This window comes from Falco rusticolus, chromosome 11 (genome assembly GCF_015220075.1).
Source record: "Falco rusticolus isolate bFalRus1 chromosome 11, bFalRus1.pri, whole genome shotgun sequence".
NCBI lineage: Eukaryota > Metazoa > Chordata > Aves > Falconiformes > Falconidae > Falco > Falco rusticolus.
Window position 1 is genome coordinate 1,377,982 of NC_051197.1, and position 27,557 is coordinate 1,405,538.

At 39.8% G+C, this 27,557-nt stretch overlaps 1 protein-coding gene across 3 annotated transcripts; it reads left to right on the plus strand.

The window, feature by feature from the left end:
- Positions 1–27,557, plus strand: ANKRD13C (ankyrin repeat domain 13C). Of its 3 annotated transcripts, none has more exons than XM_037403833.1 (14): positions 1–573; positions 6,656–6,697; positions 10,608–10,712; positions 11,656–11,741; positions 13,257–13,302; positions 15,014–15,080; positions 16,557–16,701; positions 17,474–17,605; positions 18,545–18,706; positions 19,462–19,541; positions 21,038–21,136; positions 21,689–21,789; positions 22,929–23,071; positions 23,933–27,557. In XM_037403833.1, exons 1-13 carry the CDS (start codon positions 225–227, stop codon positions 23,057–23,059), a joined length of 1,545 nt encoding a protein of 514 aa, XP_037259730.1. In that variant the 5' UTR covers positions 1–224; the 3' UTR covers positions 23,060–23,071; positions 23,933–27,557. The 3 variants fall into 3 exon arrangements, 2 of the variants coding, with proteins under 2 accessions (XP_037259730.1, XP_037259729.1); XR_005106688.1 differs by having other exon boundaries at positions 2–573; positions 22,929–24,008; positions 24,516–27,557; XM_037403832.1 differs by having other exon boundaries at positions 2–573; positions 22,929–27,557.

A 27,557-nucleotide genomic window follows, 5' to 3' on the forward strand; every position in this document is an offset into this window, starting at 1 on the left:
GGCCGTTGAGCGGGCCCCCGCGGGCGGGCGGACGGACGGGCGGGCGGGCGGGCGGGCAGGCAGGCAGGCAGGCAGGCGGCTCCTCGGGGCGGCGGGCTCCGGCTGCTTCTGGCGGGGGATGCTGACCGGACGGGACTCGCCGCCACGGCACTGAGCACATCGACCCTCCGGCTGCGGTGAGCCTTCCCGGCGGGGCCCCGCCGCTCGCGGGGCCGCCGCTGGCGATGACCGGAGAGAAGCTGCGCTCGCTGCGCAGGGACCACAAGCCCAGCAAGGAGGACGGGGACCTGCTGGCGCCCGGCGAGGAGGAGGCGGCGGCCACGCCCGGGGGCATCTTCACCGGGGGGCGCGGGAGCAGCGGCAAGGGCGGCCGGGCCGGGGGCCACCGCATCTTCAGCAACCACCACCGGCTGCCGCTGAAGGGGGGCCCGGCGGCCGGCGGGACGGGCCCTGCCGCCGAGCCCGACAAGTGCCCGGCGCATTTCCCCGTGCACGAGTGCGTCTTCAAGGGGGACGTGAGGCGGCTCTCGGCCCTCATCCGCACCCAGGGCATCGGCCAGAAGGACAGTCACGGTGAGCGGCCGGGGCGGGGGGGCTCCCCCGGGAGCCGCGGCCTGGCCCCACCGGGCCTCGGGGTGCCCCGGGCCGCCGCCGGGGCCCTGCGCGGGCGGGCTCGGCGGGGCGGCGCGGCCGCACGCCGGGGAGGACCCAGGGGGGTCGGCCCTGAGGGAGTCCCGCGCCGCGTTTCGAAGGCTGGGAGAGCCGCCGCTGGCCGGGCGCTGCTCCGCGGCCGAGACCGGCTTCATTTTAAAAACTACCGTGGTGGTTGTTGAAAGCGACCTGTCACCTGTTCGCTTTGAGGGTGAGCGGCGCGCTCGGGAGCGGGTCTTTGGCTGTCGGGGAAGCCAGCTTCGGCCCTTGGAACTAGCCTTGGTCCTTCCCCCGGCCAAAAAAAAACCCTCTTGTGTTTTTTATTTTTTAAAATCCATTAGTTCTGCGATTTGAAAGAGCCATTCTTGTTCTCTGCCCCTCCGCGAGCGTGCTGTGGACACACGAGTGGCAGTAGCAAAGGTAGAAATAGGATCCTCGTGCTAATTTGTAACGCATAAACATTTAAAATCTCACTAGGACATACTTTAAAATAAGGTTTAATTTGGGGGATATTTTGTTAAAAATAGTTGTTAAAAAATTAATCAGCCTGTCAAGTCAGCTTCAGTTCCATGGTTACTTTTCATCTCTGCGTTTCCTACCTGTCTCAAAAGTAACGCGATACCTCCCTGCTGGCGAGTGCCGAGTTATACCGCATGTGGTATCTGGGGAAGTTATGATTAAAGGGTATGGTTATGTTCTTTTTCTGATTAAGAGATAAATGTTCCCTTTGTTTTACTTAATTGTGTTATGTAAAATAAAAAGGAACATTAAGGTAGAGCAATCTTTGGGATTGGTACTATGGGAAGAATAACTTAATTGGAAATTAAAAGCCATGTCCATGATAACATTAGGCACTCTGAAACACAGATTAATGTACGGGGAGTAATATACAGCTCAGTTCTCTCAATCGAGATGGGGAGGACTGTTTCTTACAACTGTCACAACATTTTTCTAAGTACTTTGTTATAAATATAGCTACAGATATATTTATCCTGTCATCTTCTTTCCAAACGTTGCAGCAAATACTGGTAGAATGAAAGCAGCAGACTCGGGAAGACATTTTCACACTCGTTGTATTCCTTCTGCTGACTTCTCTCCTACACCTCCTCCAATTCCTCTTAAATAACTGGTCGTCATAAGCTTAATATCTTTACTTTGAAGGCACTTCCTGATCCATCTTCGCTGCACTGTTGTCTTCAATGTGTTTCACAAGCAGTGATACCATCCATTTTTAAAATGTATACATATATACATACTCATATACATATAAAAAATTCAAATGAACATCTTTCTGCTTTCTCAGTGCTGTTTACAGTAGGAGCGCTTTGGGGATTTCGGTCTCATTATCTCTCTCCTAGTTTTTACTTCAAGTGTTCTTTTGCTATTAAGTTTTCAAAAAAAAACCCAACAACAAAACCCTTGATGTCTTCACATACCAAAGGCCTGACTAATATTTCCTTGTTATTGTTTTCTTTCTGCCTGAATCCATCTGTCACTTGTTTACATACTTGAATTGTGAGTTATTTGGGGTAGATAACTTCAGCTTACAATTACACTCGGAAGTAAGCCAGGAGAATCCTGGTACATAATAAGGAAGTGACAGAGGGGAGAAAGAACTTCTAGTAACAGTTATTGTTAACAACTCAGTCCCATTTTTAGTGTGCAGTTAAGTGCAGAAAAGCCAAGGCCTGTAGAATGTTAAACTCTTGGTGTTCTGATAAAAGAAACACTGGCTGTGTCTGTAAATTGAGTGCAGCCTGCCTCTCTATAAATTAACCTCAAAACCCCATCATAACACCAGTATCATTACAAAGGCAATTAGTTTATTGGGAGAAGTTTGGATGTGTACCTATTAGATTGCTTTTATTTTTACTATCACAGGTATTTAAGGGCTTAAACATATATTCAGAATAAAAACATTTTATATTCTGGAATAGACATATCTTGCTGTATTACTCTTGGAAAACAGACCCAGCTTCCCTGTAGGTGTGGCGGTTGCCTAACGGAAGGTTAAAAGCTACACATGCACGCACCCGTGGACAAGTACTGTGTTTCTGTGCAAACAGGTTTTGTTTGCATGGCCTGGAAGTGCACGTGCAGGATTTCAGGCACTGTGGTATCACTGCTTTCTTGGAATAAGGCCCTGTAGGCTACATGACTTGGGGAGGGAAGCTTGTCTGCTCATTTCCCAAAGCTATAGATATTGATGAAGTTGTCTTTAGATGGAAGGGAAATGTGAGACTTGTTTATGTGGTGACTCAAGCCGCTGCCAAAAGAGAATGGATTTGATTGTAGCTGTTCAAGTATGTGCTCATTCCTGTTCTAGTTAGTGTCTAGAAATGATCGTATTGAGCATGTTATCATTATGATTAAATTGCATGGAAGTCATTAAAACTACACGTCAGCCACTTAATTATTTACAGTGCCCTTTTTATTACAGCTTTTACATAAGTAAATGACATAGAGAAGGATGCAAATATACAACTCTCTCTCTCTCTCCAGCAGCTGTCTCATGAAAAGCTACTTGTTTTCATGGAATCTAACATTTACTGTTGTGGCTTGCACTGTGGTTCCTTGAAAACCTCAAGCTGTTAAAACCGTCCATGCAACTGGAAGAAGTGAAACAGCCCTCTCCCACCCTCTTGCCTGTCCTGGCAGAAATGCTTAGTGGCACTGTGCACTGGCTAGGAAAAATTTATTAGTACTAAAGTTCACCTTTTTTTTTTTTTTTTTTAATCAGACTAATTTTACCTAGAGTTATTCTGTGTGCTCTGGATAGTGAACATTCTAGAGGAGCCGCAGCTGTTCTTGCCATGATGAAGCAATTAAACGTGATTGGTGTTGTAGGATTGGTGGAACTTGAGGTTGCAGTGCGATAGAATTCCAGTGGAAATTAATTTATCAGTCTGGGACTTTAATCGTCCAAATGCTAGCAAGAACCATGATAGTGTGGCTCTGTTTCAGCAGCTGCTGGGATTTGGTTTACGTTTTCATGTCCCATCTCTCCCAAAGGAGTAGAAGTCCTATTGCACCTGCCAGCCAGCCAGGTTTCTGAGATGAAACGTATGGAAAATCTTTGGCTGCTGTCCACTGCAGACCCTGATAAGTACTGTCACTGTGACTCAGTATTGATGGTTGGCAGTTGCTGCTAGATGGGAGATGTGGCAGCACTGGTCTCATCTTTTCCAAGGTATTTTGTCTTCTCTTGGTTTTCCTGGGCAGAGTGAAAGCTTACCTCTGCTTAAGACTGTGATTGCACAGAAGAGGAGTCTTTTTGCTTGAACAGTTCTTCGTTTCTCCTGCTGGGGGGAAAAACCTGAAGATCACATGGAGACGTTCTATGAGCAGAGTGATTCCTCACTGTAATTTCTTCATTTTGTGACATACAGCCTTACACAGTGTGGGTGGCTTATTTTGACAAGTCTGAGTTAAATTTGCTGCTGATAACACCCATTTTCTTTGTCCCAAAGAGCACCAAGACCTCCCCAGGTTTATCAGATCTTAAGATAGATGATTAGCAATGGAACTGTGCAAAATGCTCTTGCAGGTTTGATTTTTGGATGTGCCAAAGCTCAGCTCTTGCTGAGACTGTTTTAGGGAGGTACTTTCTGTGAAGTAGTAATGGAATTTTGATGGAATAGAAATGTACATTAGCTTACTGTGGTGCTTGCAGGGTTTGGTGTGCTGTGTGCCTGTTATTGGACCGTGCCATCCGCAGTCCTGCCACCACGCTCCAGCTGGCTCTCTAAAGCAGCCACATGCTGTTGCGTCCATGCTCGCTGAGCTTGGCTGGTCTGGGTTAAGAGTTGCCTGGAAAGGAGTTAACCATGGGCAGTGAGAAAAAGGCCTGACTGGCCAGGAACTATAGTGTTACTTTCTAAGTTTTGCAATATCCTTTTTCTATGTTTTTGCCTTGCCTCTCCTTCTTACACCCTTTCCTAAAGGTGCTTTCCTGGCTTACCTGTTAGTGTGGCTCCTCTCCCTTTGGTACAGCAGATATCCTCTTATTTTATCTTGCTGGTGTTTGTTAAATCTTAGACGAACTCCTTACCAGGGACTTACTGGCCAAGGACCAACAAGCAGGATGTTTGTTACCACTTTTCAGCTTCCTCATAAATAGCTTTTAATTTTTTTTTCTTCTGGAATTGATAGATTCTCATTTCTGTGCTTTATCGGTTATTGTACTGTTCTGCATGCTCCTCTTCTCCCCCTTGTCTGCTGTATTCGAGTTTCCCATGTAATTTTTTGAATTGCATACTTTTTGGTATGAAGATGATCACTGAGTCAAAGAAAAATCTATGCTGGAAGAGCTCTCTGGAGGTGATCTACTCCAGCCTCCTGCTCAAAGCAGAGGTAACACTGGATCAGGTTGGTCAGAACCTTGTCCGGAGGAGTTTTGAAATGCTGTGTGTTACTGCACAACTGCACTTTCCGCTTGTTAGCTGAGTGAAATCCAACAAAGTTCTCAGGAAAGCTGTCAGGGGCCTGGTTAGCTTTCATTTTGTTGCTTCTTGCCATTATACCAAGCAGTCGTAGTTGCTGGAGCTGTCTGGCTCTGGTTTATTCACTGTTTGAAAGGTGGGGTGTGGTTTTAAATTTTAAGGTTTATTAATGTAAGAGAAACCTTAGTGTAGAGCTATTGTTCTCTATCTATCTGTCTATACCCTTGAAGTGGTTGATAAGGTATGGAAAGTGTTTGCCCCTGGCTTGCATAATTTGAATTTTTTGAGTACATGATTTGGCTCATTCTTGAGTTCATTCCTCAATAATGTTGTTATTTCAGTCACTTAACAAAGAATGTCTGCATCCAGTATTCTAAATTATTGTTTGGCTCACAGATATTACAAAATCTATTAATAGAAAATTTGAGGTTAGGTTAGAGTGTGTGTAATGAACCAGGATGTAGCTGTCTGATGTTGCCAGTGACATGCAAGAATTATTTGTGCTACATGTTGAATAGCTCGTTCAAAACCACTTAGGCAAGCGGTCGAAGGCAGAATTTCTATCTTGATAAGAGATTTCACGATGCTGTGGTATGTTAGCAACTACTTTGTATAGCAACCTCTCAGTGTTTTGGATTGTGTTTTTCAGATGTACAGTACATAATTTTTTGCATGTAGCAAGTACTTATTGCTAACATGATACTGCAAAATAACTAAAATCAAGTGAATTTGTTATAATTGCAAAATAAATTTGTTTGCCAGCAATTTTTCTGTTAACTCCACTAAGAAAATGTTTAAATGTATTAACAAACAGAGTAATACAGTTAAATGGAAGAGTTTTGCATCCTTAAGCTACATAAATAAAACACAGCAGAATTCTGGTTGCAGCACTAATCCAGAAAAACAACCCTCTGTACCTTACAGTGCATATTTAAGAACAGAAGTACAAAATGTGTCATATGCATAGCCAGGAAAATAAGGTCATGTTTGTAATATCTGCTAATAAGCTCCAAAGCTTTCTTTGGAAACAAGGAACTGAAATAACCAAAAGGTTTTATTTTGTAGTGAAGTTAGTGTTACTTCACAATACTATATTAGTAAAATATTTGTACTAAATCTCTGAAAAATTAATAAATTGGGCTCTAAAATTTTAATTAGTATCATATCTTGTGAGTAGCTTTTAGCCTAGATACGTCATTCTTTGTAAAATGTCAAGACTTTTTAGACAATGATAGGCGTAGAGGCTTGGGTTATCTCTTCCTTGAAGATACAATTGGACCTCTTTGGCTGGAATAATTTCAAGATGTCATTTAAAAAAAAACCCACTCTTGGCCCATGAAATGTGTTTCAGATACATTTTTCTAAGCAAGCACTTGGATTACACTTGTTAAAATAAATATATAACTGCTCTGGTGTATTTTAGTGTGTTCCTTGATTAGGTCATGTACCTGAAGTTTCTTAACATGCGGTGTTTTGAGTTGTATGTGCAAACACCTGAAGGAATCACAATGGATTCAGTTACTTTTAATCTAATATCTTTTTATTTCTGTTATTTATTTTAGGAAACACTCCTTTACATCTTGCTGTGATGTTGGGACATAAAGGTAGGTAAACCCATCAATTTTGCTAGCTCTTCAATTATCCTGAAAGCTTAGGGGCAAGAGGAGAAAAAGATTTTCCAGTTTTCCTAAACGTGCTCCTGTGTTGCAAGCTAGTTCAAAGCTGAGGTTTTCTGAAAAGAAGACACTGTGCAGATCTAGAAGAGAGAAACTGTAGAAGAAATCAGAGCTGTTCTTGAGGGCCAAAATCAAGTAGCTAGGTAGTGAATGGGGTAGAGTGGAAGGGAGTTGTAGCAGTCGGACTCTTTATGAGCCTAAAACAAGAAGAGTGGGTGGGCCCAGCTCCTCAATTTTTGCAGTTAGAAGGAAATTGGGAAACCTGGAGTATCACAGAAGACTGAGAAACTCCTCTAAGCAGTGGAGGCAGCACGTGCACGCCTGCTTCCCCTTTGGTATCCAGGCAGCTAAAGCGGAGGGATATACTCGATGTGTGTAGGCAGGGGACTTGATCCAGACAGATCTCTCTTTTAATGTGCAGTTAATTCATGGTACAGAAGTTACTGATTTCTGTTTGTGTGATGATACCCTTTCTGTTTGTCAACACTTTTCTGGTTATTAGTGTTGCTCTGTGTGTTGCTAATCTGCTCACTAGAGGTATATTGAACAACCCTGGTTAGCTTTTTCCCACTGAAGTCAATCAGAATAACATCCTCTAGAATAAAATGACTCTGTAAGTGGAAATGTAATCTCTCACCTGTTTTTTGCGTACTCCTCTTGTTTGATTCACATTTCTGGCTCACTGCCTGGGTGTTTCTTCCTGTGTCAAGACTGTATGTGGGGCACAGGACAGCCTACATGGCTTTGCAGTCTGTTGATTCACAATGGCTCTCATCTTTCCACTTACCCTTTGAGGATTTCTTTACAGCAGAATTTCAAAGCACAAGTTTTAGATTTCTATTTCAAATAGAAAGTATGGAAGTAGACACATTTCAGGACTGGGAAGAAACCTGGAGTATGATTGTTCAGTCTCTGTGACAGTGAAGTTCTTTTTCAGTTACTGAAACAAGAATGGCTTGGTTTCATTCAGCCGTGTGAGTCCTGTGCCTGGTACGGGGTACTGCGCCATGAGAGGGCTGTTGGTAACCAAAACACCTGGCAGATTCAGAGAGTGGAATGTAGGAAATGCAGTAAGTTGTCTTAGGATGTTGTGGTAATACCTATGAAGTGATCTGAGATAATTGAGTTAGAGCGGGAAGTAATTTTGAGGGAAGAAGTTCAGAGAGGTGGCTTACACAAAAGAAGAAGCAGTAGAGCTTGCTGGAATCTGCCAGTGTTGGTCTAGCCTGGGATACTTTAAATAAATAAAGAGGAAGAAAAGAAAAGTTTTGCAAACTTTTTGAGACAGCAGTGAGGCCAATGTTTTACAAGTGCCTGCCTGCTGGAAATTGCAAATAGATTTTTTTCAACTTGCAAAAAACGGTGCTTTATCAGAACTGCTGTTTCCCAATGAGGGTCCTGGACTAGAGGCCTGGAACAACAGAGGGAAACAGAGGCAGAAGCTTTTTTTTAATTTCTCAGCCTTAAACAAGGCATTTTTCTTTGTAAGGTAGATTTTAGTTTTGTAACCACTTTGTGTTTTCAAGCAGTGATGATCAGTAATGTGTATGACTTCTGTTGTGCCTAATCACAGTGTTTCAAGCTTTAGTTTGTTGTGGTTATTAGTTAATATTTACAAGTTTTGCACTGTTGGGTGTAGAAGGGGTTGTATGGTTTTTGGTTAAAAGGCAATTAGTTGGCATGAAGGGACACTTTCCATATAGCTACAATGGTATCATACCACAATAATGAATACAAACAATTTTGATCAAAGGTGCTTCTGATAAAACTGATAGAAAAGAGTTCACGAATTTTAATTCAGTGTGTTTGAATATTTGTCCTAAGTCCTTCTTAAAATTTGGTTATTTTATGTTTCAGCTCTAGGATAAAAAGCAATCTGTTCAGTGCTGCCAGATTCCTTGAATATGAGTTATCCTTGTGATTAGTCCAGCGAGGAAGGAAGAGCCATTTCTTGCCTCTACTCCTTTTCTCATTGGCTGCATGTTTTAGATTTCAGTTTGCAGTTCACCTCTTGACTTCTTTCCATATAGTCAGTCATCCTGTGGGTAAAGCCCTGCATCCCTTAGGATGCTTGTGGTGAGCCTTTGTGTAGCTTGCCTAGAGCAGGGCTATTTGTATGTGACATCCAGCACAATACCCAGTTTTACTGGCTCAGCTTTGAATCCTGCATAGTCATTGATCCACCAAGAACCCCAGGTCTGTTCCTACCATGTTGATCTGTCTTGTTAATACCGAAGGTCACTTTGCTGTCTTTCTGGGCTGATGCATGTAGGCTGTCCAGCTCTATATAGCAATGTTATAGCCAGTCTTTTCTGAAGTGCAGGGTGAATTTATACTGTGTTTGTTTAACTGAAAATGTAATCTGGTTGATAAATGCAAGCTTATTTGCCTGCTCACTGTGCAGTGTTGTTGTTGTATTAAGCACTATATTGTAGCAACCATAAAAATACTTCTCTGTGTTTGCTGACAAAGTAGTCAGGGCTTTTGTTTATTTACCACAGAAGATAGTATATTCACCAGTGAAGTATTTCTTCCTTTCCAAACACTGGTGCTAGCCAGTGACTCATGATTGTTGCATCTGGAATGACTAGGACAGTTTCCTGTAACACCTATAGTAGTAGAATAATCCAGGAAGTTCCTCTATCCGTCATGCCTGCCCATCCTATTCCTAATGAGATATTTCTTCAGCCTACAGCTCCAGCTTCACATTTGCATATGGGTCAGGTTGATTTTTAATGAGATGCGGTGAGGAAACTTTCTGTAGTTAGAAACTGAAGAACCCGTTTCAAATGAGGACAGCTTATTCGAAACACGGAAACACTGAAAGCTTGCTTCTGTCCTTAATTTTAAGGACTGTTCATCATTCTAGCATTACCTTTTACCTGCAGACAGAGAAGGGAGTGCAGGTTGGGCTATGGCTCTGCTAGGAACTTGTGTATTTTTGATGAGATGTTAACATTGCTTTATTGGCACAGCGTGTGCATGCTGAGCGTCAGGGATAGCAGTGATGCACGCTGTTACTGACGTTGATGAAAAATGTAGTGCATTGCAAGTGTACCTCTGTGTGGATGGAGCACAGGACCATGAGTTGTGCTCTGATATTAGCGCTCCAGGTATCCACGCTGTTAGTCCTGCAATACCTGTTACTTGTTGTATGGCCGGTTATGCACATATTCTGAGGCTTTCCTAGGTCAGAGTATGCTAGTTGGCCCACTTTAGATGCTGTTTACCACAAGATGTCAGAGCGCATGGGGATGTGTTAGTGCCACGGCTTCCTCTCTGCCACCTGTACAGGCAGTGTTCTCAAGAGCTGCCTAAAGTCTGTGTCTCCGTGCCCATTTCCAGCAAATCTGTTCACTGTTGACCTTTGGGAGAAGGGGGCTGAGACAGAGGGGGGGAAGACCATGCGCAACTTCCCTGTGTGGAAGACCATGAAAGGTGTCTTGCCTACACGGTTTTGTGCATTAAGTAGAGCTGATGTCATGTTTTAAAAATATTTGTTACATAGTGGGGGGAGGGGGTGTATGCACATGCAGAAATACAGCTTTATAAAAAGCAAAATACATGAAGCAGAAGAGACATTGCTTCAGAGGTTATGTAATTGGTGGTTGATCACCAATTATGTTTTTAGTGCTGACACTTAGCTGGGAAGTGCTGTAAGTACATAAATGCTTTTTGTTTGTCTAAAGTTTGAGTCCGAATCCAGATATGTATTTTGATAAGCTGTTTAATATACTGAATAGCTAGTGCTTTTGCTTTAGTATTGTTTCCTTTATTGTGAATGATACTGCTACGTCCCTGACGTTTACTGTAAATAATTATTACTTTTCTGTTACAGAATGTGCCCACTTGCTTTTAGCCCATAATGCTCCAGTAAAGGTGAAAAATGCTCAGGGATGGAGCCCTCTTGCAGAAGCCATCAGCTATGGAGACAGACAAATGAGTAAGAACCTCTGCTTCCGAATTGATCAGAAACTGAGGCCTCATTCAGACCAGGAAGACAGGAATTTTCAAGCTACAGTTTATTACAGTACTTCTGGTTTTGTCCTCTGAAGAGTTTATCTTAATCAGCTGAACCTTTTATATCTAAATATGATATGACAAGTTCTACACGTGTCCATTTGCTTGATAAGAAAGATATTGCATCAGGATACATAAACCTAAGTAAAGATTTGCTTAAAGTGATTGTAATAGCTATAAATCAGTTTTCTTTTTTAAAAATTGGAGTTACATGGTCAGAATAGATTTTCAGGTGTATGGGATTATCTAATTGGAACTTCTGTGTGTGGTCATATGTATATTAAATATATCAGTTGGCAATGGGATACTGCTTTTATGTTGCATCTCAGTAGGCAAATACAGTGATTACTCACTTTAGATATGAAGTAGTAAAAGGAAAATTATTCTACTACTACTTGCTAGCGGATGTTAATACTATTTGCTATTACCATGTCCCATAGCAGAAAACTTGCTATATATTATAGATATATTAATATATTAATGCACTGGTTTTTAATGTTCTAACAACATTCTAACAGCATGTCAGCTCCTCACTATTAAAGAATTTTCTCAGTGGGAGTAGATGTTATGCAATCTATAGGCTCATGTTAAATAATATACATGTGTACCTGCATGTGTACTAATATGCACTTAAAAGACCTCTTAACATGGTTGTATACTTCATATTCTATTCAATTACTGAGGTTTCTCTTCCTGGTGTGATCAGAGTAGGCTATGTATAATTACTATAACTTTAAGTCAATTTCTCCAAAGTCTGATGAAATGCTACACGTACATTGGTTTTTCTTTTCTTAAGATGTCAAATGATGACACTAACCTGTAATTAACAAAAAAATAGATTTACCTTATAGTTAATTTCTCTTTAGTTTCAGCACTTCTAAGGAAGCTTAAACAGCAGTCCAGGGAAAGTGTTGAAGAAAAGCGACCTCGATTATTAAAAGCCCTGAAAGAGGTAAGTTCAAGGCAGTTATGTTGACAAAAACATGATCATGAGGGAAAGCAGTGGTTTGTGTTCTTAGTACGGATGCTCTGACAAGCTGTGAAAAAGTTTTTTTACTTGCTTTTACAGATCTCTTTTGCTCTTAATAGCAGTCTTGGCTTACAGTGTCCATTTTAAGGGGTCACAGAATTATGTGCGTTTTTAAGATAATACTTCCTTCTTAACTTCTAGAAATTCAGATAGAAAGGTCTGTGTAAGACAGACCTGCTAGCCGTCTTTGCAGTCTAAAAATTAAACAATGTAATTTTAATCTGTGTTTATTTCATTAGACTTTTAAGTCTTTCTTAAATATTTCATTTTGGTGAATAATTTACTAGGTTTTTTTAGTTACTAGTCATGAATGGCACTTTCTTTTCTTGCTTAGTGTAATGAAAAAGATTTTTGGTTTGATTCTCCATCTGTGTGCAGCAGCCAGTTCTTGAGCAGAGTGAAACGTACCCCAGTTTACAGAAACCAGGAAGAAAAGCTCCGTTTCAAACTGCTGCTAGTGTGCTAAAGTTGTGGTTATAAAACACAGGTGTTTATTTCCCTTTAGGTGGGGTGAGCTTCTCCTGCATAGTCAACTGGTAAAATATGAATGGGTTTGTAGAAAACTAACCGTTTTTCTTGAGTTAATTAAACCATACATCTGGAAAGTTGAGCTAAACTGCGTCAGTGATAACACCCTAGGAATATGCTCACCAATGTTCCTATGTTTTTCAATGATTCAAGAAAAAACCCCACACCCTGCTGTCTGTCTAGAAGTGAAAAGCTTTCAGTTTTTGTGTGAGAGCAAACAGAAAGCAGGTACAGCCTCAATAAAACAGCTCCGCTGTTCCTTATTCCTGCTAGTGTAAGACCTGGCCTAGAGTTGTGTGTTTCTCTTCTTGCGTGGAGTGGCAGTATGTGCCTACCTCAGCGTATTGCCAACATTTGCTAATTTTAATCAAGTCACCCCTTACTTTGCTTTTGCGTTGCATGCAGTTTAAAGGAGTTGGCTGGCATTTGTTTATGGAGGTAGAGGAATTTTAGTGTAATGATGTAAGCATATTTCCAGAAGGCAAACTGAAATTTGTGTATGTGAATACTCCCAGCTAAAACCTGACTCATTAACTTAAGCCAGACCATATAATTCCATCGGGTTGGATGTGATCAATCAAAGCAAGCAAAGAGCCCCATAGATCTTTTTAAAAACTTACATTTACAATAAATCTTTTATAATCCACATCTTAATAGCTGTGTGAATTACTGACTTTTTAAAAATCATTAAAAATGTGTAGTTCAATTGACTTACATAATTTTATCATTATTGATTCTGCTCTAGTTAAAGCTTCAGAAACATATAAGTTCAGTACAAATTCAAGTACTAACATTAGAGAAAAAGTTTTCTTTCTTTGGCAAAACACAACTTCTGCCTGTGTTTCAGCAATTTTTACAATTGTTCTTTAGACTAAAAACCTTGTTAATATATTCTTCCTTTCATCTCAGCTAGGTGACTTCTATCTAGAGCTTCACTGGGATTTTCAAAGTTGGGGTAAGCAATTGCATATTCCTTTCACAGGGAGATAATATAATCAGTCTTCAGCACACTTGTTCTCTCAAGCTTAAATTCTCTTGCGGTTTGCATGTTGGAAAGCTAACAATCCAGTTCTCAAGACTTGAATTATAATGAAAGGACAGACAACTTTTTTTCTGAATTATTTTTGCTTATTCATTTTGGAGCTGAATTCTATTCTGTGATCCAGTGATACTATTGAAGGGGAACAACCTGTTTACTTTAAGAGATCCATTATTAGAAGATTAAAGTATTAAAATGTCTCTGTCTGGTTGATTTGTGTTATGACAGAGCAGTGGTTTGAACGATGTCATTAAGTGGACTTCGGGGCATTTAATTTCCTGAATTTCAGCTTGTACTCTGAATGGTGACTGTCAGTTAAGTGCAGCTATGTGATAGGTTCTTCAGACGCTAGCTTCACCTTAATGCTTCTTTATGTGACTCTATAATGTTTAGTGCTTTCTCAGTTTCCACCTCCTCTTACCTGTAGAAGAAAAATCTAAATAAATTAGCAAAAATGTATTAACAACAACCAACATGTCTGAATAATGTCAAAATATCTGAAGGGATACTTTCTGTTACGGGTTGCAATTTCAGTTGGTAACTTTACATACTTTCATATAGGTATAGTTTAGGTATTATTTACTATGCTGTATACCTCTTCCAATATTCAGAGGAGGAATGAGCAGCCAGGCTGACATCAAATGTTGAACAGATATGGAACAAACACCTCGTTTTTCTAGGTGGCCTACTGTGTGCTGCACATCTAATGAGTGGAATTTTTCACGGAAGAGTCAGTGTAAAAAAAGAGTAGAACTAGGCATGGAGTAAGATAAGACATTGCTTAGTGACAAGGCTGCAGCCTGACTTGCGGAGTATTATGGTGACAGTCAGACATTGCACAGAAATAGTGATGCCAGGGTAAAGCCAACTTCTAGGGGTTCTCTTCTCCAGGAGTCAATGCGGAGTCTTGCTGTTTACCTTACTTAGTCTTTTTCTATATATTCCCTTTCTGGAAGGGAAAAAGGTGCTCTGGGCAGTGCCTCTGTCCTAATTATTGGTCCTCCAGGCTAATTAAATTTTACCGGTGGACTTAATTCTTTTAGTTCATTTTGAAGGAAGTGTTGAAATGCCAGTGTGTTGAATTGGTTTTATTGTCCTTTTTAGCATAAGGGCAGCTACAGTCTCATATATCCATCTCGTAATACTGTAACGACTCTGTTCCACCGGTGGTTTAATGTTTGCTTGATGTTCTAAGCTTAGTGCATTGGATGGGGTTTTTTTCCTGCTTGTGGGTGTTCTGCTTTAAACAATTAAAGCTAGCTAGCTACAAAGCTAGGCTTTCAGTTGGTACAATAGATGAGTAAACTGTCAAATCATAGAATTAAAATTTCAGACATCTAGAAGATGAGTTACTAGAATTTATAAATGATTTAGCTGCAGCTGAGGACATTTTAAATTACCTCCTGATGCTGAAAGTAGTCTGTACAATTACAAATCAGTTTTGCAGTTATTGAATGGAAATAACCCTGGTATTAGTCAGTTGTATTTGTATTGAGATTATGATGGAAAATGGGTATGCTGTATTTGTATTAAAATACATTGAGATTCAAACTGATGCATAGTTTTAATAGAAGTACTTTGCAGAGGAATCTGAATGTCTAACTGCGTTCTCTCTCCTTACCTTTAGTGCCTTTACTTTCCCGAATTCTGCCTTCTGATGCATGTAAAATACACAAACAAGGTATAAATATCAGGTAAGCACTGATTTTTACAGTGTGTGTTATCCAAGTCGTAAATAACCTGCATGTTAGTGAAAACACTGGGTTCCAGTGTGGTCTTAAAGAAATCACCGAGGAGTCTGCAAACGTTTGTGAAACAGCACTGTTGTTTGTACATTGGTGTTTAGAGGCAAGAAGTGGTTTGAACTTCAGCCTATCTTTTTTCTCTATTGATCTGAATTTAACTTCAGTTCCTGAGTCACTTTAAAACACAAAGCAAAAGCAATTAAGCTGTGTAGAGCTTTAGCTACCAGACATGACAATGATTGATTGCAAATTGATATTTGGTATTTTTAACACAATTTCAAATAAATGAATTTTCAGTGTTTTGTGGAGAAATGTTGCTGCTCCAGTCTGTGTAGTAAAAAAAGGAATATAGTTTCTCTTTTTAAAATGCTTAATGTGACAGATTCACAAACTCTATTAATAGAGTGCTTCCAGGAGTCTTTCCAAGCACAGCTCTTTAACTGGTTTAGTTTGGGGGTTTGGATTCAGGTGTTTTTTCCTGGCTTTTTCCAAAGTTTAAAACAAACAAAAAGTCCAGAATATGATTCAGAAGATTCAATCTGTAGAAAATTTTGTTCTTCTAAAGATGATAGTGAAAGTGTGTGAATTGACTTTTTAGGTCAAATTGGAGTCTGAAAGCATTTTTTTTTTTCTCCTCATTTCTGTGTGCCCTGCTTGTACAAGACTGGGAGTTAACGACTGGCACTGAGTGGAAATAGCTACAGATTCTTTCTTGAATTCAGAGGCCAATATATGATGAGTGTTAAGCAATCGCCTCTTAGAACTGAAGTGATGCCTAAATTCAGGTTCTTTAACCATCTTTGTTAAAGAAGTAAATATTCTAGCAGTAACAGATATGAGTTGCTAGAGAGATCTTTGTCCTTGGCTCCATCTTCTAGTTATTTAGGTCAGCAGAAGCATTTCCTTTGTGTTGGTGAGGGTGAAAAATAGAAATAGCAACTAAAATAAGTCAAATAAAAAAATCAGTCTGTTTCTTAGTCCTCCTCATAATTTGGGTCATGTCCTAATACTGTTCCTCAAAGCAGTGGTTGCTTCTTGTAGAACAGGATGCTGATCATATGGAGTAGTTGTATTTCTCAGGGTGCAGCACATACTGGCTATGTAAATTCTGCCACTTCCTCATGCTGACGGTTTTGAAATAAAGTTTTCAGAATAGAACTTTTACCTTATCCTGTGAATTTAACATAAGTATAGTTTGGAATGCATTTATAACAGTAGAAATATTATAATGTGAAACTGCGTAATTGTTAATAGCAGGGGGTTTTATTTCTGCATCCAGGTTTCACTTATTAAATATTCTATGAAAACTTAGGCCTTAGTGTGTTTGGTTGTGATTAAATAAAAAAAAAAAATGCTTCTGCTTGCAAACTGAACTTACTACTTTTAGAACATAACTCCTTTTAAAGTATTGGTATATTTTCACAGGCTGGACACAACTCTCATAGACTTTACTGACATGAAGTGCCAACGAGGGGATTTAAGCTTCATTTTTAATGGTGATGCCGCACCCTCTGAATCTTTTGTAGTTTTAGACAATGAACAAAAAGTTTACCAGCGAATACATCATGAGGTAAAGATCCGTGTGAATGTAGGTTGTGAAATATCTCAAGCTTTTACTTCACATCCGAAGCCTGACTTATTTTACTAAATAAAATGTGTCTCTCAGAAAGACCCAAACAAGCTGCAAAGGAATGCAAACCAATGAGTTTTTCCTTGGGTTGTTATAACTTAAGCTGTATGTATATGTATGACATAAAATTTTGTTATGAAAAACAATGCTTTTTGAACACAAACTTCCAAATGAGGCAAAAGCTAGAATGTGAATCTTTTGGAAAAATCTTTTATTAGTCTGAATAGACACATAGGCATGCTACTTTTAACCTTTCCAGTGGCTTTAATTGAGGTGTCCTCAGGTGGATTTTCAAACTTGCTTGCCACTGCTTTGCATCTGTTTAGTCCCTTTGTGGCCAGTTTGGTTGTTACCAATGCAAGGGTATGACTCATTAGACCCCTTGTATTTAGTCAAGTTTTTAATCATAGCTTTATCCACCAATCACTTAAGCATATGGATCTTTGCCTGTGCAAAGGGTGTGGGTGCTGAGCTTCTGGATAAATCATACTTGAATGCTTTATTTGCATTAATATTTGAGATTAAGCTGTTTGGTAACTATTTGGGCAGAGCTTCTATAAAACAGTTTGAAAATTCAGGAAATGCTAGTTCTGGGAAAAGTTCCAAAGCAAAAGGTTTATTGATTTTTAAATATTTTTTCTTAAAAAAATATTTTAGAAGAAGTAATCATTATTATTAAGTTCTATTCGGTATTTGGGAATTTTTCTTCTAGGAATCTGAGATGGAAACAGAAGAAGAGGTTGACATTTTGATGAGCAGTGATATTTACTCAGCAACTTTATCAACCAAATCAATTACCTTCACACGTGCCCAAACGGGATGGCTTTTTCGAGAAGACAAAACAGTAAGCTGAAGGAAAATTTCAGACTGCATTACTAAAGACAGAAAAGTTCAGACAGCCTTACGATGATGGGGTTGGGAAGAAATAAGGAGTAAAAGAGTAAGATGTCCAGGATGGAGATAAAATATCTCCCCATATCCTCCCAGTTGTCACTGGTTTGACCACACAGAACATGTAAGATGGGCTGCCTTCATAAGAAGAAAGTCACCTGGAAGAAGGACAGCAAACTGTAGCTATTGGACAGGGGGGAGAACAGACAGTACTGAAAATTACTGTATTGTAGGAGTATAGGGTCTCCACAAATTCATTCTGGGGTGCGTAGTGAGGATTCTGCGTGCTCCTCTGTCAGAGAAGTGCAGGAAGACGGGAGTGTTCTGGGTAGTTTCCTTTGGGTGTTCCTTTTGTGTCACCAGCCTGACGGAGGTACAGGTTCTCACCTGGGAAAGAAATTGAAACAGCCAGTGTCGTAACTTCTTTGGTTAGGGAATTGCTATCTGACTAGCTCTGAAGGATTTTGTTTTCATCTGGATCTGTTCAGGTGTTGCCGTTCATCACAAGTTTTTGTCTGAGCTAGTATTTCAGAACTTTTTCCCTTTTGCATACCATATCCGTATTCTACATGTGTAAATGATCCTTTAACACAGCATGATGTCGAAGGGGATTTTAGTCAGACTTCCCTTGGCCACTCTTAAACAATCTTTCCTGCCTTTAAAATTCCCATTGGTATGAAATATCTGTTCCTGATGGAGTTCTTGTGTTTGTGCTGTACATACCTCACTGCGATTGTCCGCTGATGGCTCGTGTGGTTGGTTGTGTAAATTACAACATCTCAATACTGAAGTTACCTTATTGCACTGAAGTGCAATTATTTGGATATACAAGAATTTAAATGTTTTTATTTTATCTTCTGCAAGTTGTTAATGTCCAATTCCTTTCATGCAGGAAAGAGTAGGAAACTTCTTGGCAGATTTCTACTTGGTTAATGGACTTGTATTAGAATCAAGGAAAAGAAGAGAACATCTCAGTGAGGAGGATATTCTTCGAAATAAAGCTATCATGGAGAGCCTGAGCAAAGGTGGCAACTTAATGGAACAAAATTTTGAGGTATGCTTGAGTAACTCTTCACAGTATGTAAATTTTTGTGTAGGAGAATAATCTTTTGCACCAGTCATTCAGCAAATTCTGTAGATAATGTTTTTATTCTGGTTGTCTTAATTTTAAAATAGTAAGTATGATCTACAATTATAATCACGGTGATATGTTAATGGATTATCCTGATTAGTGCACACATTGAGGAATTTCTGTGATGGTATTGGATATTTCAATCTTAATTTGTCTCTTAGTAAAAGATGATGGTTTTGGCTGTGGCAAATCACTCCAACTTCTTTTGGATCAAATGTTGATTGCTTAGAACGCCTTTCGGGCTTTCTTTTCAATCATGTTTTCCTTTAGCTTCATTAAAATGGAACTAAGCCTGTTATTATCACCATGAAATCAAGAGCTATTCATAATGAGCCAGACATCATCTGGGAGCATGCATACAGCCTTTTAAAAATGATTAATTTATTCCTGTATTAGCTTGTGCTTTGTTAAGTGTCATTCAGACACATGAATTGACTGATTAACTGATGTATTAAACCAGCTAACTTCTATGTAAAATACAGTTTGAGGCCAAATACCTAAATGGAGACTGTGAGAGCAAGAGTAGGAGGTTGAAAAGCCCAGTGAAGTATCAACCACAAACTGGATAGTTTATTGCTGTTCTTCGTAGAATTGAAGTACAGCTCTATCTTTTGAATGGCAAAATTCTAAGAGAATATAAGGAAAGATAAACAGTTAAGACGTGTTTTTCTGAACAGCCTGTCAGACGGCAGTCACTTACTCCACCATCACCCAATACGATTACATGGGAAGAGTACATATCTGCTGAAAATGGGAAGTAAGTGGTTTTGTTTTATTGACATTAACTTTCATAGACACCTTCAGGTTGGTGGGGTGGGGTGGGGGGTGTTGTCTTTTCTGTGTGTGTGTGTTCTCTAGTTTGTGTATGCTTTTTGTTTATAGTTTTCTATAAACAGACAGAGGAGCATTGGTTTTGATGTCTTGAGATGTTTGATATTCTTCAGTAGGCTCACTCGGAGGTTGATACCTGTATATGTAAACAGTATTATTGCATCGACTGGCAATGAAAATATTGGATGGGTGTCTACCTGATACTCATGGCTTGAAATTTAAATGTTTTGAAAATATGCACATCTAAGCTGGCTTCTTTTTAGGAAGATTTTGACAAATTCATTTCTGTAATTAATTTATCTTATGGTAGTAATAAATAATCCACCATGTTTAAAATAAAAGTTTATGATTTAATAAGACTCCAGTAGCAGTGGCAGTGTTAAAAAATGCACACTTCTGGAATACAAGGACGTACAGATCTAGTACTGGCTAGATCTTTGCAAGATATTCTCCTCTAGGTGTGTAGCTGGGTAGCAAACAGCTGTAACAGTAGCTTCATTTGTAGGAGATGCAAGCAGTTGAGTTTATTTTCCAAGACTGCATGCCGTCTAGCTGTTGAATGTAGAAGGACCACAAAAATGTACTGAGCGTGTCACATAAGTAATAATGATAAAAATCCTTTCTCCAAAGATAATTAGTCCAGCCTATATACAGATGTTACCAGGGAATATCATGATACTACAGTACAGGCTTACTAGAAATGCACATGGTTCTGTTTTGAGTTCTTTAAATGAATTTAATTTTTAATATATTTGAGATAGAATGAATATTCAAGCAGAATAAATAGGTTATGCTTCAACGGCTATTACTGTTGGGACAGAAATAAAGATGTATATAAGATGTTACTTTGTTTAATAATCTGATCAACTGAAAGGAGTTTAATGGGAAGTCTGGGTGTCTAGCTAATGTAAAGCAAAAGAGGGAAAGATGTGTTATTTATTACCTGTCTGTTCCTCTCCTATGAAAGAATTTTCTGCCCTGTGTTTTCCAGTATTGCCTTCTACTGATAAGTGTAACTTTTCTGCTTTCTCTGAGATTGTTTCATATTTTAGGCTGAAAGCAAATTAACCTTTTTCTAGGCCAGCTTGATACTTTGTTCACATATAGACTATTTTAATTAACACCTGCAATCAGCTGTATATATTTCTGTAGTGTTTGTTGATACAATGTTTATGAGGAATTATTTAACTTGTTTCCTTAACTGTTACTCTCTTTTTCTCCCAGTTTAGCAGAACTTGTAGTCATCTAAATTAAGGTGGTTACGGAGTCATCTTTACTATGCACAGCTTTTACTTTCAAGTATTTGCTTTATTGTAAGAATTCTTTACTGGTGTTTTCAAACCTGAGTCTGCCTGCCTGCCTTTAAAACCAAGGTTTCACTGGGAAAAACTTGACTTTGTCTTTCTCCCCTCCACCTTGCAGAGCACCTCATCTGGGTAGAGAGCTGGTCTGCAAAGAAAGCAAGAAAACCTTTAAAGCCACAATAGCTATGAGCCAGGAATTTCCCTTGGGAATTGAATCGTAAGTCAAAATTATTGGCCATGAATGTTTCATATATGTAGGAAATGTTTTAATGTATTTATGGAGTGCAGAATTCTTCATATATTCAGATATGGGGATTTGACAGTTTAAAACCTGTGAATGAAGTCATGCTGCTAAGCATCTAAACTGTTAAAATTGGAGACCTCAGTGCTGGTGTGCCTGTTCTTGGAAGAGCCAAGAGCTTACGTTACTTGATAAGACCAGAGGTTTGACCAGGTTTATCATTAACTTGTCACAATACTGATGTGCCCAATCCTACAGAATTCTAAAATGTTTTTTCCTTTAAGAAGTTTTAGCACAAAGTTACGTCGTCTAAGCCAGTACAAAACCATGTCAGGTTTCTTATGTCCATGGGGAAGAGGGTGTGGGAGGAAGCTGATATAGAAGGTCTAAGGAGATAAAGATGTAAACATCATGTAATTTTTCAACTCCTTTTTTATCATCTTGCTCTTTGGGTCATTTTTATCTTTTCTACACAAAGGAAGAGATTGTGAAACAAGAATTTGTAATGAAATCTGGTTTCCTTTTCAGATTGTTGAATGTTTTAGAAGTAATTGCACCCTTCAAGCACTTTAACAAACTTAGAGAATTTGTTCAAATGAAGCTTCCACCAGGCTTTCCTGTAAAATTAGGTAAGAAGACTACAACAATTCTTGTGGCTTTGTATTTCCAAAACGAGTGTACTTATTCCTGCAGTATGTTCAAAACTTCTGTTGAGTTTTAGAAAAGAACTCTTACATAAGGGTGTGTTGCTGTAGATTTCAGGAGAGTGTAGCGAAGTTAGTGGAAGTAGTGTTAGGTGGGAAATGTGCAGCTGAAAGGGGAATGTAGTGCTAATCGGGAAGAGAGCTCTGTAGCTTACATTTTCCTAATGCTAGAGTCTTGCTCTCAGAGTACTGTAGATATGCTGAATTATCCTTGGATTAAAATATTATCTTGGTCATAAGTTAAATATTTTGTAGCATTTTCATTTTTTCCTCAAGGATTACTGGTATATTTTTCACTTACAAATAAATAGAAAACTATTACATTTCTAACAAACGGAAATGTGTAAAGCAATTTATTCATGATATAGATTATCACAGCATAAACTGCCAAAAAATAACAGTACCTTTTCCGAGTGTTACAGGACTTCTTGCATACCAATGAGCTGTTTAAGCTAGAAAATTCCAAACAGACTGTGTTCTACCTCTTGTCATATTTGCACAGCTCTATTTAGGATTGAATTTTTGCTTAGCTCGTTAATTCATGGGCAAGCCAGTTTTATTGAGGAGAACTCTTTAAGTGTTCAGCCTAGATTCAGGTTGGAAATGGGTTATAGTTTTAAGCAAACGTTAAAAAGACTCATCTTCTCATGTGGGTTTGCTCAGCCAAACTCTTAAGTGTGGCAAGGTTATTTGATCTTCTATCATCTTCAGGCCAGTGTCCTCTACTTCAAGAGATTAATCTGTATGTTCACAGCACCTTGGTTTTTGTGTTGTTGGTCTGCATCAAGAAGGGAAAACCTCTGAATTAATAATACTAATTACTTTTTTGAATGCTGTATTGAGTTGGGTGTTTTTTTGGTGGTGAGGGTATCTTGAGTATATTCTGAAATAACTTTCTCTAAACCCCCTTTTTTAAGAGCTTTGAATCACCGTTGTATAGCATGCTAAACAAGCTTCTGTGTCTTTAGCAAGACTGAAGTTCCAGATCTTTAAGTAGCAGTTGGCAGTTAGTGGTAAGCCTGTATTTCTTGGCTCTTCATTGTACTGTTTTGCTTCCTATCTAGATATTCCTGTATTTCCCACCATCACAGCCACTGTGACTTTTCAGGAGTTCCGTTACGATGAATTTGATGAATCCATCTTCACTATTCCTGATGACTACAAGGAGGACCCCAGCCGTTTTCCTGATCTCTAACTAAACTGGAAGGTTAGTGGTGAATAACAATACCAGCGTACCACAGTGAAAGCAAGTGGATGCAAGTAGCCCACAGATATAGATAGAAAAGTGGGTCATAAAGGAAGGGATGAACTTAATAATCCAGAAGAAAAGGGAACATGCATCGAATGACTGACGTACTGATACTCACTATAATGGGCATCTAATCTAGTTCCTGATTTACAGCAAGTCTCCTGATGTGTCGTTCACACTTTTATACATCCAGTACTGCAAGCGTGGTAGTTTGACACCTCAATGACCCTGATAATACTTAACAGCTGTGAGGACTATCATTCGTTTTTAAATTTTTTACATTTCTTGGTGATACAAAAAGCACTGTCGGACCATTAGCGTAAAAGTTGAAATGTCTTAGCTGGATATTAGCCCTCTGAAACATCCCACCATACTTAAGGTGACCATATTATATTCTTTCACGCTTTGTTTTCATGAATTGTAAAGTATGTATCATTATGTATAGTTCAGTAATTCTAACGTTAGTTGAACGTATATTAGAAGGAATGCATTTTCTGTAGATGAATGAACCAAATGGTAACCATTAAAACAATTGCATTTTCATACTGCAATACACTTCAGAAATAGCATTTGCTCTGCAGGGAATAAGGTACCTCCTCTAGCACCTTAGTGCAATCCATTGTGGTGCTACCCATGTCTCTGAACCGTTGATTTCTTCACTGAGCTGTTCATTAATCTTCCTTTCGTTGACTCTGCGCTTAACTTCTCTTCACCATACTGGCTTGGGAGTCCCTGCTGTGTCCATGATGCTTTGTTGATTAGCATGCTTGGTTTGTTAGCTAGGAAGTCACTTTGATCTTCTTTTTTTTACTTACTTAGGAGACTTGCTCCATAATGGTTGAGCATCAGCTGGGTTACCTTGTATTTGTATTCAGCAGCCACTTGAAAACATGGGGTGCGTATAAAGAGTTACTAGAACAATGGGTTTGAGCATTAAATCTTCATATAAGAAAAAGTTTCTCTTGAAGTTAGTTTAATTGTAGTGCACATTGAATAGGGCTCACATGGGAAGATTTTATTTGCTAATGCTTAGAATGTTTCTGGCTTAATTTCCTTCCTTTTAATATTTTTAATAGGTAGGCGTTTCAGCGCTCTGGCTTCTTGAGCTTATTCTCATTCCAAGTGGTTCCAGTCTCCTAATTTGACAATAATCCAGCTTTTTGGTTTGTTAGAAAGAATTTGTGCAAAAGGCTAATGGTGCTATTTGTTTGTATTAAGAAATTTAGATTAAAGTGCTGTGGTGTAATTGTAAAAAAATAATATGTAAATATTTTCAAAATTATATTCTTTGTGCACTGTAGTTAAAACTTTTTCTGGAAATCAATAGAGTTAAGTATCAAACTTTATAATAAAGAGTACCATCAATGCTTAGTAAAGGTAACCAACCTAACTAACTGTGCAGGTGATAAATGGAGATGGCTTATCACAAGTCAGGCACATTGACAGAATGTGGAAATACATGTCTGGAGCAGATGTTCTTTCAAAACCTCTGCAATCCGTCTGTATAAAACCCAAAGAGGCTGCTCTAGAGAGGTGTGGTACCCACTCTAAGTGGGGTCCTAGTGAATCACTATCAACAAAGTACAGGTAAACTGAAAATAGGAGGTTGAGGTTGATCCTCTTCCAGCATCACTAGAAACCTGCAAGTTGGACAGGTGAGTAATGTTTACTTTGCAGACCATGATCGATACACTGGAGTTATTAATTCAAAAGCAAATCAAAAATCGAACTATAGGGGGGGGAAAAAGCAAAGGGAAATGTAGAATTGTAATTACTGTCAAAGTACTGTATCAGTAGCAGATGTCGAACATTCAGTAGGAATGATGGAACTTGGTCTTCCAAGTCATTATGAATTCCTGAAGCGTTGTACATCTACGGTATGAATTGATACCCGCCTCGTGCTCCTCCTCAGAATCAGCCGAGACCCCTGCCATGAGAGACCAGGGCTGAATGTATGGAGGGACTGAGTTGTCCTGTCGGTGCTGGAGGTCTGGATTAAATGTCCGTGGGGCCAAATACAGATTTCTGCTGTTGCCCTCTTGAACTGACGTCCGTTGCAGGGTAGAATGTTTGGTGGAGTGCTGCTGGATCGGGTCTTGTGCCAGGCGTGATGCTGCAGAGTGCAGGCGCCATACAGGAGCACAGAGTTACTTGGAAATTTCAGCAAATGCAGAAGAACATTTCTCCATAAGGTGAATGTTAGAGATCGTTTTTCTCAGTCTTGCAGGGAAGGAACCATATGTTTCACATTACTTCGCGTTTTCGGTTATTCCAGATTACCATTACAGGGCTGGCTGGCATAGGAAGGAGCGGACATAGCTACATGGTTTAGGCAGTATAACAACTGCAGTGGACTGGATTCTAGACTTGAAAAAACAAAGCTTTTTGTGTAGCCTTACATGAGAACAGAGGGTTCTGTGTATCTCCGTCTGCCTATAGAACAGCCCATGTCATCTTCTGGTGGCAAATGAGGTGTCCGACTCGAAGCCCACTGCAGTCTGTGGAAGTGTTTTCTGCCATTTCCACGGACTCTGGCTGCAGATTATGTGGGGGTTTTTAACAGTCATGATTATACAACTACTAACTTTGATACATTTTAAGATTTGCAGAAACTTTTTATAGTGGGTTGCTATATTAAGACTTGCTGTAATTTGGAGTGTCAGCAGAGAAGAGTGGACCCAGATTTGGTTGACTGGAGTTGTTTTTTACATTATTACGGTGATCGTACCCTGCTGCTTCTTTTCTTCTTACTATGGAGCTGAATGATCTGACTCCAACCAGATTGTCCTTTCCAGTTCGGTGACTGTTGTCGGATTCCTGTGACAGCCTCATGAAGTCAGACTCGGTGTGCGGTTTCTCGGTACATTTCCTTCCAACTTTTGGTGATGTGTTTTCTGAAACATTCCTAGTGATGAGTTTCAAAACTTCAAACACAGGGACGCTTGGGGCATAGTTTCCTGGTGGCTGCACTGCAAGCTGCAGGAGCCCTCACGAGCAAGAGGGACGTTAGGCTGAGCCTACCTTAGGGACGCGCGTCTTGGCACAACTGTAGCAATCCACAGGCACGAAGAGGTGCGATCCTGGCAGCGTAGCTGTGCTGGTGCAGTTCTTTAGTGGTGACTCTGTCCACACTGATATAAATGTTTTATCCACTGTAATTTGTTTTGCTTGCAAGGGGGTTTTGTGTTGTACAGACACAAAGTGCGTATTTGTCAGTATGGATGCGTCTGCGCAGAAGCTTTGCCGGTGCTGTGGATGGGGGAAGTGTTTCTAGGCTAGAGGGAGCCTTAGTCCGCAGCTGTGCTGTGGGCACCGGTGTCCTGTACCACTTGCGATCTCCTGGTCAGATATCTTTTGGTAATTTATTTTTTCTAGCAGGGTTGATCTAGCAGAACTTCATTTTTATTTTTTTCCCTTTTCCTTAAGACCACGCTGGGTGTTAAGGGAAGGTCTGGTCCCCTGTGGAGTGAATACCTAGCCGCAGCGGTTTCGGAGGTGGTCTCATCACCGCTGCGCGGCAGGCAGCCTGTCAGCTTTACCTTGCACTGTGACTCGTGCACGCGCAGGGACTTCCACTGCCCGGGAGGCCCGGGGTGTGTGTGTGTCAGGGTAACTGGAAGCGTCTTTGTGGATGCGCCAGCTGAGGGGTCCGGCATTGCCCGCGGTTAACACGGGTGGGGTGAGGAGCGGAGCTGGCACAGGCGGGGAGAGCCGCCGTGTCGGCCCCTTGGTGCCCTTTGAGGTTAAGCTGACGGTGGTGCGTGAGCAGAGGGGCAAACCTCCGTGCCGGGGCTGTGGGAGTGACCACCTCAGTTCACAGTTTAGGGCATTGTTTCTTTCTGATCTCACCGCTTTTTTTTTTTTCTTTCTTTTTCTGATGGCTGTAAGGTTTTTTTACAAATATTAAAAGACAGCCGTTCATTTTGGTAAAAGAATTCCTAGGGTTGTTTCGTAACCAAACTGTTTTACTAGTCTTCCAAAATACTGCTTTAATTTGTGGCAAAGGGAATGCGTTTTCTTTTTCCTTTCAAGGAGCTGCTGTTCCAGTCACTGTCCTCACTTTACTGCAATTCTTGATTTATGTATTGAAATGACTTGTTACAAAAAAAACCACGACAAACCTCTGGATATATTTGTGCTGGAAACCCACCTTGTTCAGTTGATATTCAAAGCAACCATCTTTTTTTAAAAGTATTTGTTCTTGATTTGTAATTCATGCAAGGGTAACTGCATTATTTAATCTGTATTAACAAATTTCCTGTAATGCTGCAGTTTCACATTTATTTTCCTTACAATTTGTAATTATCATGGAAACAATGTCACTTTTTTGCATTTTACTAGTCGTCTGGTCCATGTTTTTAACTTACCTTCACTAATAGTAATTTTTGGTTGTATCATTTGTTAGAATAAAGACCAAATTATGCTGTTTGATTCTGAAACTGTT

Bases quoted from the DNA above. Each gene is read 5' to 3' on its own strand.
- ANKRD13C (XM_037403833.1), top strand. From the start codon at position 225: ATGACCGGAGAGAAGCTGCGCTCGCTGCGCAGGGACCACAAGCCCAGC. The intron at 21,137-21,688 runs GTAAGTCAAAAT...TTTCCTTTTCAG, and splicing joins TTTCCCTTGGGAATTGAATC to ATTGTTGAATGTTTTAGAAG. The intron at 21,790-22,928 runs GTAAGAAGACTA...CTTCCTATCTAG, and splicing joins AGGCTTTCCTGTAAAATTAG to ATATTCCTGTATTTCCCACC.